The sequence below is a fragment of the Oncorhynchus nerka genome, linkage group LG12 (assembly GCF_034236695.1).
Source record: "Oncorhynchus nerka isolate Pitt River linkage group LG12, Oner_Uvic_2.0, whole genome shotgun sequence".
In the NCBI taxonomy this organism is placed as follows: domain Eukaryota; kingdom Metazoa; phylum Chordata; class Actinopteri; order Salmoniformes; family Salmonidae; genus Oncorhynchus; species Oncorhynchus nerka.
In genome coordinates this window covers 15,086,426-15,099,443 of record NC_088407.1, presented here as the reverse complement: position 1 = coordinate 15,099,443, position 13,018 = coordinate 15,086,426, and the positions used below count along the sequence as shown (strand labels likewise).

At 41.3% G+C, this 13,018-nt stretch overlaps 1 protein-coding gene across 2 annotated transcripts; it reads right to left on the bottom strand.

Moving 5' to 3' along the window:
• Window positions 1–1,037: 1,037 nt before the first annotated feature.
• LOC115122903 (cbp/p300-interacting transactivator 1-like) lies at window positions 1,038–7,323 on the bottom strand. 2 transcript variants are annotated; one of them, XM_029652176.2, is made up of 3 exons: window positions 6,746–7,323; window positions 3,718–3,781; window positions 1,038–3,542 (listed from the first exon to the last, which is right to left on the bottom strand). In XM_029652176.2, exon 3 carries the CDS (start codon window positions 3,527–3,529, stop codon window positions 2,993–2,995), a length of 537 nt encoding a protein of 178 aa, XP_029508036.1. In that variant the 5' UTR covers window positions 3,530–3,542; window positions 3,718–3,781; window positions 6,746–7,323; the 3' UTR covers window positions 1,038–2,992. The 2 variants fall into 2 exon arrangements, with proteins under 2 accessions (XP_029508036.1, XP_029508035.1); XM_029652175.2 differs by lacking the exon at window positions 3,718–3,781 and having other exon boundaries at window positions 6,746–7,311.
• Window positions 7,324–13,018: the final 5,695 nt, after the last annotated feature.

Here is a 13,018-nt window from a genome sequence, read left to right as displayed (position 1 = left end):
AGAGGAAATCAAGTCTAGATTTAACTTTAGCCCTCAGCTTTGATATGTGCTGAGAGAAGGACAGTATCGTCTAGCCAAACTCCCAAGTCCTTGTATGAGGTGACTACCTCGAGAAATACAGTATCGATTTTTATATTATTGTAGCAGCTACGTAAGTCAGTGTTTGTATTGTAATATATGGTACCCATACATTATATGGCTCTCATTGTGATTCTTATGATTGTAAATATGTTATATATCAAATTCAATCCGTCTCAATCTATAATAGGCCAAAACACAGTTGAACTTCTTTTCGTAATATTATCTTGATTCTTAAAGTCTTGCCTAAATGTCTTCATCGGTAGTAAACACATACTTTTTGATATGTTGTGTAGCCTGTTTTTTCTATTCTATTCCCTGAGCCTCTCTGATTTCCTCCCGCTATCTCTGTCAGGAAATACCAACGCGCAGGACAGAGCCCTTCTGTTTGTGCGGTGCAAGATAATCAAGCCGTTATTCCGGGTGTTCCCATGCCGAACGTCACCAGTGACGTCCTGTTCTGCAGCTTGCGTTCCTATGCTTTCAATTCTGTCTACTCAATTCAGTCTGTTACAAGTCATATACTTCTACGCGAAGCTGGTATATTATGCCCGTCTGACCCCTGGTCCTCAGTAAACCTGCAACAGTGTGTATAATATATATACACATACACACACACCACAGTCTGTTGAATCAATTTGTTTTCATATGATGGTCCTCGTTTCTTTAAAAAGGTATGCAGTTTCAAATCACCTTTATCTGCAGTGTTTCGCCGTTACACATGCTGACTGTTGTAGGCCTACAGTCTTGCTCTTGGACTCCACCAGTGAACTTTGAGGCATTTTGAAAAAGTTGACGCTAGAGGGCGACATTTTATAAGAACGTTATGACCAACCATTTTTCATTCATGTGTGAACTGTTCTCAACTACAGTATCATGAGTTTGTGTACAGATAGTGAACTAAGTTGTGTAAAAATCTAAATGGTAGACTATAGTACTAATGAGAAACGGAGAGAATATTCAGTTCGGTATTCTTTATTTTCCCAAACATGCAGAGAACAAAAATACAACCATTTAAATATGATCTAGTAATTTACATAGAAATACAAATGAGATGCAAAAAAATAAAATCAACCTCGGATATATTCGTTCCGTCATTTAAATTGCAAAACAAAAGTCAAAGATGAGACAAATAAAGAAATTAGGTCCACCTCTTAAACAAAAGAAAGCCTTCACTTGAAAAGGTGTGAATTTAAGAAATTAAGGATCATACAATCAGTACAGTATCTACTAGACAGGTGATTCATTACTATCTGATATTTGTTTCTTTTACAAAGTCAATAGCAAGATGTTTCTCACCCTAAAACAAAATAAGTCACACAAATATGTGAAATGTAATAAGCAAAACGAACAAAAACTAAATCAAAGTAAATGTTCTTGCGCCAAAATTACAAGTTGGTATATCCCAGTAGTTATCTTCAATTTCCTGGGTGTTAAAACGTGGTCTTTCACGTCGTGTTGATGCAATGTGATTCAGGCTTTAGGACTCTATTCACTGAAACCTGGGAACTTAGTCAATTGAAAAACTTTCGTCAATTTTTTCTGTCTTAAAAAATGAGTTGCACAAGACATAAAAATACATCTCTTTCACAATGTAGGTACTGTAAGTAAATCAGTTAATGACTCAATAATCAGTTTGTCATTAGGTAGTCTTCAGCGCTCCCATTCCACCCCAGAAAAACAAACAAGGCAGCCATCTTTAACAGTATCCTACAGCCTCATTAACTAATAGATTGGAACAGTCAAATGGCACCCGATTCCCTTTATAGTGCACTACTTTAGACCAGGACCCATAGGGCTCTGGCCATACGTGCACTATATAGGGAATAGGGTGCCAGTTGGGACGTACGCATTTACTTTTACAGTAACATAGCAGAGTAGGTAGTGACGGAGTGTCTTGGCTCAGAGCACAGGAGAGAGAAAGACAGAAGGGAAAGCGAGAGACTCATAGCTCTCTTTGCTTCTTCAGAAATCATCCATTTGACATAGGGCAAGATATCCATAGGGCAAGAGACTTACAATACATACAGAGAGGGAAAGCGAGACGGGGAGATCGGGCAGAAACAAGACAGGAGGGTGAAACTGAGTCGTTCCTCCTACAGAGTTACATGAAGACCACTGACTTTGAGACTCAATAACATATTTAGATACAGACAATACCATGGAGACTACACAGGCCTCCTGTCATGTCTGTCTCATACAACCTCTCACACACAGGTACACTCACTCATCTCTCTCGCTCATTCTCTCACCCTAGCGTCGCATCAAACCCCCTGAACGCTGGGGTAACTGAACAAGTGCCTGTTTCACAGCTGCATTAAGGGAACATAATACCACCCATCCTTCAGTCAGTGTGTGTGAACGTGTGCAGGAGGCCCATGGGAGGTACAACGAGACAGGCCCCAGGCTCTTCTATCCCTCAGTGTTTTCCCTACTGTTAAATATAGATAGGGGACAAAACCCACAGGACCCTCTTGGTTTCTGTTGAACCGTTGGATGTTCACAACCCTTAACGCCGCTTCAGGGTCCTTTTGCGCCGAGGAATAAATGAAGGTAAACACAAGTTCCCCCTGAAGTCGACATCCTCTCTGACACACACAGACTCACAGAAAAACACAAGACGAAACCCCAGCCCCGTGTCCTCACTCTGTCCTTCTGAGAGAGGAAATGAGAGGGTGGTACAGAGGGGAAAAAAACAAGAGCGCATGCTCTCTTTGGGTCCGTTTGTGGTCATCATTTTTCTTTCAAAGAAAAACTGAGGTTGACCCCCCAAAAAAAACAAAAGGACAGTTTCTCTTTCTATGTGTTTAGGTTAGTACGCGGCAGGGACGTCGGAGTCTGTGTCCATCCAAACAAGAGACTAACAGAAGAATGAAAGAGAGCACAGATCCCCTCCTTCCATCTCTCTATCCGGTCAACATCCAGCAGGTACGTCCGCTATAAAGTCAAACTCATTCTGTCCCAGCCAGAGTTCAGGCAGCTCATTGGCCCGGTCCAACCCCAGCTCTATGACCAATGACATCAGAACCTCTTCATCCACTGGGTCAGAATCTATGATCCCGCCAGATCCACAACTCTGGTTCCCACCTCCGCCACCTCCAGGGGTACCCCCGACCAGCTGCCCAGCCGAGCCCACCGTGGAGCCCCCAAACCCCCTCTGAGGCCCTGAGTTGAGCCCTGAGGCACCACTGCCTCCAGCCAGACTCTGGTAGTGGGAGTTGAGTTTCTGGAGCTGCATGCTGGCGAGGAGGTGAGGGCTGGTCTGGAGGGTCTGCAGGCAGAAGGGCTGTGGTTTGGAGAGGGATGGAGAGGTGGAGGAGGGAAAGGGGTCATCCCCGGGGGTCTTGGCGGTGACCGTCATCCCAGGGTAGTGGAGCAGGGTGAGGGAGGATGGCGGAGGCTCGCGGTCCTTCATGACGACGTGGGCTGGGCTGGAAAACAGTGTGGTCATCACCTGGGGACACCTGAGAAGGAGGAAGAAACGGTGTTACGATGACATCATCAAACGGGGACACACCGCCACATAAGGCGGAAGAGATGACAGGGAGTACTGGAAAACATACAGGATTATTCTGTTAACATATTATGACATCATAGTGTTTAGATTAGAGTGATAAGCCTGCTTGGCTTTAAAGTCACCTGCTTCACTAGGTCACCACTATTCCAAATCGCAGATTGAGACTGGAGACATGGCCCTGCCTGGCTAAAAAAAAAATAGTCTCATTTAAATTTGGGGTGGGGGGGGCACAAGAAAACAATCTTTAGGTGGGTCACAGCACGGAGAGATGGCACCTTATTCCCTATATAGTGCCCTCCTTTTGACCAGAACCACTGCCCCTGACCTCTAATGAAAGTCAGTCAAAAGTAGTGCACTATATAGGGAGTATGGTGCCATTTTGGATACACACTAAAGTACCATAGAGGCTCAGAGGGGACTGACTGGCGTTTCATAATAAGGGTTAAAGAAAACAGGACTTTTGAGGACTGAGTCACATGATAGAATACATACACATATTAATATACATATATACACATATTAATATATACATATATATATATATACACATATTAATATACACATATTAATATACATATATATATATATACACATATATTAATACACACATATATATATATATATACACACACATATATACATATATATATACATATTAATATATGTGTGTGTGCTGATCCCACTGCAGACCCCTTCCCGACACACTCCTGACCCCCTTCCTGCCCCAGCCCATATTTATGGAGAGGGTAATTGTTAAAGGCAGGCATGCAGCTACACTGGACCGACAACAAACCAGCATCTCATGAGCCCTGCCATTGACAGCTGTTGAACATTTATCGCTGCGTGTGTTCTTCAGTCCTTTGTGTTCATTATTCATTGGCTGATTACTGTCAGGACTGCAGACTGAAATACTGTTCAAATGTATCCTTAGGAAGGAGAGACGTTAGGCACTGTTCAAATATGGTTATTAAAATGTATCCTTAGGAAGGAGAGACATTAGGCCCTGTTCAAATATGGTTATTAAAATGTATCCTTAGGAAGGAGAGACGTTAGGCCCCGTTCAAATATGGTTATTAAAATGTATCCTTAGGAAGGAGAGACGTTAGGCCCCGTTCAAATATGGTTATTAAAATGTATCCTTAGGAAGGAGAGACGTTAGGCCCCGATTTAAAAACTGTCAATGCATCCTTATGAAGGGGCTGCGTTCAAGTACATCCCTCTTCCTTTCTTCATATGCATCATAGAAAGGAGACTATTATAGTTACAGGTTTTTACGATCTCACTCTAAAAGTGGTAGTCGAGAATCTCACTCTCACACACTAAAAGTGGTAGTTGAGGCACTCAGTGAAACCTCATTAACCTCATTTTCAGACCAAAACTACAACATTTACATTTCATTTAAGTCATTTAGCAGACGCTCTTATCCAGAGCGACTTACAAATTGGTGCTTTCACCTTATGACATCCAGTGGAACAAGCACATTATCTGCTGTACACTGTTTCCAAATTGTAAAAACAAAAACTTTTTGCAAAACACTAAACACAGTTCAGACATCATTCAAAACGAACAGGTCTCGTGTTTCTTTTGGAAAACACTGCCGTTCAAAATGCCACACTCATTTTACCGATTACCGACACCCAGTGCTGACGTGTGAAAAACACTTCTAGCTGATTTCTTCACTTAGAAAATCAGAGCTTGAGCACTATAAATAGGCTTCAGGTTGGCTTTCTTGGTTTGGGCAACAATGGAGGCCAATTAAAGGAGAGAGAGTTAGAGGAAGAGGGGGATGAAGACGAGGACAAGCCTATTTATTTATCTTCTACTGTATTTGTCGTCTTGTGTTCATCCTGAAATCTGGATGAAAATGTTGTGAAAGAAACATCTTATTTTTCCCCTTGCATTTCTGTTTATAGTGTACATATATACTGAATGTGTACATACTGCATATGTTTGTGCGCATATATGTACGTGTGAGTGCTATGACAAACTGCCGTGGACTCCACTGCACACGGAACATGCAAAAGACAAGATAATAGGAGTGTTTTACATTTGTCACGTCCGTGTGTAGTTGGCGTGTATAAGAGCTAAACATTTGTTGGTGTGTGTGGAGTTGATGCAAAAACACAATTTTGAGAAGAGTCAAAATAGTTTAGAATTTAGTGTTTGGTTTTGCAAGAGGTGTGACGTTTTGCATGTGTGTGTCGAGTCTCTAGAAAAGTAGCCGGAGTCTCAAATCGTGTGGAAGCAACTGTCAAACTGTAAATGCATTCTCCCTTAAAAAGGAGACCATGGACCGCATTCGAATACTTTAAAATGCATCCTTCTCATATCAATGATTACCTCAAGGAGGAAGAATGAGTTTTGTATTGAACAAATCCTAATGAAGTGGAAGGTTTCGTTCACTAAACAGTATTTTAACCTGGTGCCAATATCACAAACTGTTTGTTGACAGACAAAGGTAGGCTATTCAACTCGTATGGGTGGTTTATTTAGCCTATAAACTAATCCCACCATGTCAAACAATCACAATAGAAGTTACTTGATTACATTAATCACATCCGCCTCTCTGCAGACGTGGTCAGGACCTGAAAATGAGCACGGAACCCCTCTGCTTCTAGCCAACAACAGCGGTGTCAATTACACAATTACCATGCGTGTCGAGCCAATTAGAACGTGAATCGCTCAATATACACACACACCTTGACCATATGGTGAGGCTGAGCATGGCCACTTGTTTTATAGTAATTGAGTCAACGCTATGGGATGGAGAAACCGGCACAGAAACATTTACAGCCAACAGAATAGCACTTTGTCAAAGTAACAAACGTTTTGACAAAGTCTCATTTTCGACCAAATGCCCATTTGGTAAAATAGGCTGAATAGTTGACTAAAAAGCCATACTTTAGAGATTCATGTTATGGAGTTGTGTTACGAAATCATCCAAGATGTGCGTAAAATGCATGTCATTCACCAGTTCAAACCGGGAGGCAAATCACAAAAAGGGCTAAACGAAACATTTTAGGGGAAAAGTTATTGGTAGCATTTGGCAAATAAGTTGACAATTTCCCCTATTGCTCTGTGAAATCAAACTATTGTGAATAACTTCCATAAAATGTTAACGGAACAATTAAAAATGTAAAATAAACATACCCTTTAGAAAGCCACCTTTAAACGTAGCTGTAGGTCCGTTTGAGGAAGGCAAATAATGGTAAAAAAAAAATAGTCAAAATGTACAAATCAACTCCAACGGAACGCAGGATAACACCACACCCGTAAATGTTTGTTGTCAAAAACTTTGACAATTGTTGTAGTCTATATTTAGTAAGGAATCCGCCGGTTCCTGTTGAGAGCTATAGTCACAAAGTAAACGTTTGAGTCAATATTGTCCTCGTGCTGCGTCTCTCCTCGCTCTGTGCGAAATAACAGACTGTCCGACTCCGGGATAGTTCTCTCACTGTGGTTGTTACTGAATATAAAGTATTATTTTCTCTCTCACACACACGACCCTAAAGTGAGGCGCGTTTGTGGCGGGACAGCATTTAAATCACGGCGTGGAATTATAGAGGAATAGGACTGACGCACCAGGGTTATCGCACAATAAACGGTTCATTCCACTATCGGAGAAAAACAGTTTCCGGAGTTTCGGTCATGAAAGCGCTCTACGGAGGCAGATGTTTTCTATTCTCAGAACGAGCGCTTTTCTCTACAATCACAGATCAAATCCTATTATTGTCTATTCTATTCTACTCCAAACAGACAACTCACTGATTATCATTCATGAGAGAACGCACAGCCTCAACAATCTTTAATGGTCTTGAAACAATAACTGTTGATTTATTTTCACGAGAAAAACAATGTTCACAGGAGGAACCAAATAGAAAACCGTGTGGATATGATCCAATACGCACGCACGCACCCGCGCACATACAATTGGCCTTAGCCTATTGCGTAGCCCACCTGGAGAGACCGTTATGCTAACGTCTCATCATTAGGGTAGGCCTATTTCATATCTAAAAGGTCATATGTTACAACTGGCTAAAGGTCAAATAACTCCAAATGATTTGCTCAAATAAAACAACGATAGGAGATAGAGACCTAAACATTTCTCAAACCTCGAGGTTATCGTCTCAGCGTTTTTTCATCTGTTTTAGCCTAAATAAATATCATATTTTCATTCATTAATTCTAAACAATATACCTACGTCTCAATATAGTCAAAGAGAGAAAAGAACAGAACAGGTGAAGCCAATATTAATTTAGAACGCCACGCGCCTTAATTCCGTTTGAGTTAAAGGCTCACGAGCATCTGTCTTTAGTCCCGTTGGCGCGCGAAGACAGTTAACATGTAGATGAGGCTCGAGCGTGATGTATGGAAGTTCGTGGAGTCTTCCCCCGTGGGAAAACAGTATGCAAATGAGATGAACGGTTTTCAAGTTCCCCTCTAACGTAAAATTTGTAAGTCGCTCTGGATAAGAGCGTCTGCTAAATGACTTAAATGTAAATGTAATGTAAAACTAGGCAAAATGGGTAAACACACAGAACGACCGAAGTAAGCGCACATTAACGTCACCTTAACGTTTTCAAAGAGTCTACTGTGGGATCATTTTAGCAAGCCTCCCATAGAAGTATAGCCTAAGCAAATATAAGTTGATAACATAATATACATTGTACCCAACTTTTATCTAATTTTATAATTGATCTAAAACGTCGACTGATGTCCTATTCAGATAATGATGCCATGCCACACTGGAGGGAAACATGATGTTTTGCATAAAATGTCGTTGGGAAGTCCTGACGGAGTCAGTCCAGTCGCCACACGGGACAGAGCAGGCAGGTGTGCTATTCAACAGCATGAATGGAGAACATAAAGAGATGGGAGTTAGATTTCAGGCAGGGGAGGAGAGGAAACGTTATATAGGCTCTGAGAGTTTCTTTAGAGTAAATATTCATTGAAGTGGGTTGATGAACTTGTTTTTTTGGATGGCATGGCACAAGACATTGCTAACTATGCTTTAAGAAGGTTCTCCTAAAAGAAGAAATTTGAGAAGTTCTCAAGAAGTTTCGATAAAAATAGAAAAAAAATGAAGGAAACAGTTATTTAAAAGGTTCTCCTAAAATATCTTGTGAATCTGGCCCCCTGAAGTTGTCTTATTTTGGTCTCCTTAAGGGGTGTTTGGGGGAGGAATAAGGAACCACACTCTTCTCTCATGTTCATTCATTTTCTAGGCTCTTTGTGCAACAGCCGTTTAAGAGAGAGAGCGTTTCAATCAGTTCCGTCTTTCCTATTCACCCATAAACACACTAATGACTTTCCCTCGTTTCACATTCACTCTGAGGGAAACCACAAGACTGACCATGGCATCCGTAGTGTGAGTGGGTGTGTGTGTGTCCTGGCCATGGTGTTTAAATTAAATCCATAAAGATCACAGACAGAACTTTACAACTTCTGTTGCACACATGGAAACCACTTTGATTCACCACTACTAGTCTACATCTCAAATGGCACCCTATTCCCTTTCTAGTGCACTACCCATAGGGCTCTGGTCTAAAGTAGTACACTACCCATATGGCTCTGGTCTAAAGTAGTGCACTACCCATAGGGCTCTGGTCTAAAGTAGTGCACTACCCATAGGGCTCTGGTCTAAAGTAGTACACTACCCATAGGGTTCTGGTCTAAAGTAGTGCACTACCCATAGGGCTCTGGTCTAAAGTAGTACACTACCCATAGGGTTCTGGTCTAAAGTAGTGCACTACCCATAGGGCTCTGGTCTAAAGTAGTACACTACCCATAGGGCTCTGGTCTAAAGTAGTGCACTACCCATAGGGTTCTGGTCTAAAGTAGTGCACTACCCATAGGGCTCTGGTCTAAAGTAGTGCACTACCCATAGGGCTCTGGTCTAAAGTAGTACACTACCCATAGGGTTCTGGTCTAAAGTAGTGCACTACCCATAGGGCTCTGGTCTAAAGTAGTGCACTACCCATAGGGCTCTGGTCTAAAGTAGTACACTACCCATAGGGTTCTGGTCTAAAGTAGTGCACTACCCATAGGGCTCTTGGTCTAAAGTAGTGCACTACCCATAGGGCTCTGGTCTAAAGTAGTACACTACCCATAGGGCTCTGGTCTAAAGTAGTGCACTACCCATAGGGTTCTGGTCTAAAGTAGTACACTACCCATAGGGTTCTGGTCTAAAGTAGTGCACTACCCATAGGGCTCTGGTCTAAAGTAGTACACTACCCATAGGGTTCTGGTCTAAAGTAGTGCACTACCCATAGGGCTCTGGTCTAAAGTAGTACACTACCCATAGGGTTCTGGTCTAAAGTAGTGCACTACCCATAGGGCTCTGGTCTAAAGTAGTGCACTACCCATAGGGCTCTGGTCTAAAGTAGTGCACTACCCATAGGGCTCTGGTCTAAAGTAGTACACTACCCATAGGGTTCTGGTCTAAAGTAGTGCACTACCCATAGGGCTCTGGTCTAAAGTAGTACACTACCCATAGGGTTCTGGTCTAAAGTAGTGCACTACCCATAGGGCTCTGGTCTAAAGTAGTGCACTACCCATAGGGCTCTGGTCTAAAGTAGTGCACTACCCATAGGGCTCTGGTCTAAAGTAGTGCACTACCCATAGGGCTCTGGTCTAAAGTAGTGCACTACCCATAGGGCTCTGGTCTAAAGTAGTGCACTACCCATAGGGCTCTGGTCTAAAGTAGTGCACAGATTTGTAGCTCAGTTAGTAGAATCACATTAGTTTGATACCCCTGCTATGTATGGACTGAGGATGATCTTTATGCTGAGGATGATCTTTAACTCTGAGGATGATCTTTAACTCTGAGGATGATCTTTATGCTGAGGATGATCTTTAATATGGGGATGATCTTTAACTCTGAGGATGATCTTTATGCCGAGGATGATCTTTATGCTGAGGATGATTTTTAATATGGGGATGATCTTTAACTCTGAGGATGATCTTTATGCTGAGGATGATCTTTAACTCTGAGGATGATCTTTATGCTGAGGACGATCTTTATGCTGAGGATGATCTTTATGCTGAGGATGATCTTTAATATAGGGATGATCTTTAACTCTGAGGATGATCTTTATGCTGAGGATGATCTTTAACTCTGAGGATGATCTTTAACTCTGAGGATGATCTTTATGCTGAGGATGATCTTTATGCTGAGGATGATCTTTAACTCTGAGGATGATCTTTATGCTGAGGATGATCTTTATGCTGGGGATGATCTTTAACTCTGAGGATGATCTTTAACTCTGAGGATGATCTTTAACTCTGAGGATGATCTTTAACTCTGAGGATGATCTTTATGATGAGGATGATCTTTATGGTGAGGATGATCTTTAACTCTGAGGATGATCTTTATGATGAGGATGATCTTTATGCTGAGGATGATCTTTATGGTGAGGATGATCTTTAACTCTGAGGATGATCTTTATGATGAGGATGATCTTTATGCTGAGGATGATCTTTATGCTGAGGATGATCTTTAACTCTGAGGATGATCTTTATGATGAGGATGATCTTTATGATGAGGATGATCTTTATGATGAGGATGATCTTTAACTCTGAGGATGATCTTTATGATGAGGATGAACTTTATGATGAGGATGATCTTTATGCTGAGGATGATCTTTATGCTGAGGATGATCTTTAACTCTGAGGATGATCTTTATGATGAGGATGATCTTTATGATGAGGATGATCTTTAATATGGGGATGATCTTTAACTCTGAGGATGATCTTTAATATGGGGATGATCTTTATGCTGAGGATGATCTTTATGGTGAGGATGATCTTTATGGTGAGGATGATCTTTATGGTGAGGATGATTTTTATGATGAGGATGATCTTTAATATGGGGATGATCTTTATGTGGAGGATGATCTTTATGCTGAGGATGATCTTTAATATGGGGATGATCTTTATGTGGAGGATGATCTTTGTGCTGAGGATGATCTTTATGCTGAGGATGATCTTTATGATGAGGATGATCTTTAATATGGGGATGATCTTTATGCTGAGGATGATCTTTATGTTGAGGATGATCTTTAATATGGGGATGATCTTTATGGTGAGGATGATCTTTATGATGAGGATGATCTTTGTGCTGAGGATGATCTTTATGATGAGGATGATCTTTATGATGAGGATGATCTTTATGCTATGATCTTTATGGTGAGGATGATCTTTATGGTGAGGATGATCTTTATGGTGAGGATGATCTTTATGCTGAGGATGATCTTTATGATGATCTTTAATATGGGGATGATCTTTTGTGCTGAGGATGATCTTTAATATGGGGATGATCTTTATGCTGAGGATGATCTTTAACTCTGAGGATGATCTTTATGCTGAGGATGATCTTTATGCTGAGGATGATCTTTATGGTGAGGATGATCTTTATGGTGAGGATGATCTTTATGGTGAGGATGATCTTTATGCTGAGGATGATCTTTATGATGAGGATGATCTTTAATATGGGGATGATCTTTATGTGGAGGATGATCTTTAATATGGGGATGATCTTTATGTGGAGGATGATCTTTATGCTGAGGATGATCTTTAATATGGGGATGATCTTTATGATGAGGATGATATTTATGATGAGGATGATATTTATGCTGAGGATGATCTTTATATTTTTGTGAAACACTCACCAAGATCTAGTATGTTTTGTATCTATCCAGGGGGTGTTAACATGTTACCATAGAGCAGGGTTTTTCAGACTCGGTCCTTGGGCCCCTCCTGGTTGCAAGTTTTGGTTTTTGCCCCAGCACTACACAGCTGATTCAAATAATCAAAGTTTGATGAGTTATATCAATCAGCTGTGTAGTGCTGGGGAAAAACCCAGTGGGGTAACACTAGCCCCCATCATGTCTGCTTTACCCGTTTAACACAAATAATATGCAACATATCCCCACCCTACATGTTTCCCAGGCCTTTATATCAAATCAAATCAAACCAAATTTCATTGGTCACATGCACGTGTTTAGCAGATGTTATTGCGGGTGTAACAAAATGCTTGTACACATTTTTTTTCCTGGCCTAATAATGTAAGAAATAATACATTAAAAAAACGAAATACTGCAAAGTTTCCTAAGAGCTAGAAGCACGGCAGCCTTCTCTGTCAACCCCATTTTCTCTGTACATCTTTAAAAATATATATTTTACCTTTATTTAACCAGGCAAGTCAGTTAAGAACAAATTCTTATTTTCAATGACGGCCTAGGAACAGTGGGTTAACTGCCTGTTCAGGGCAGAACAACAGATTTGTACCTTGTCAGCTCGGGGGTTTGAACTTGCAACCTTACTAGTCCAACGCTCTAACCACTAGGCTACCCTGCCGCCTCTACGCTCTAACCACTAGGCTACCCTGCCGCCTCTACGCTCTAACCACTAGGCTACCCTGCC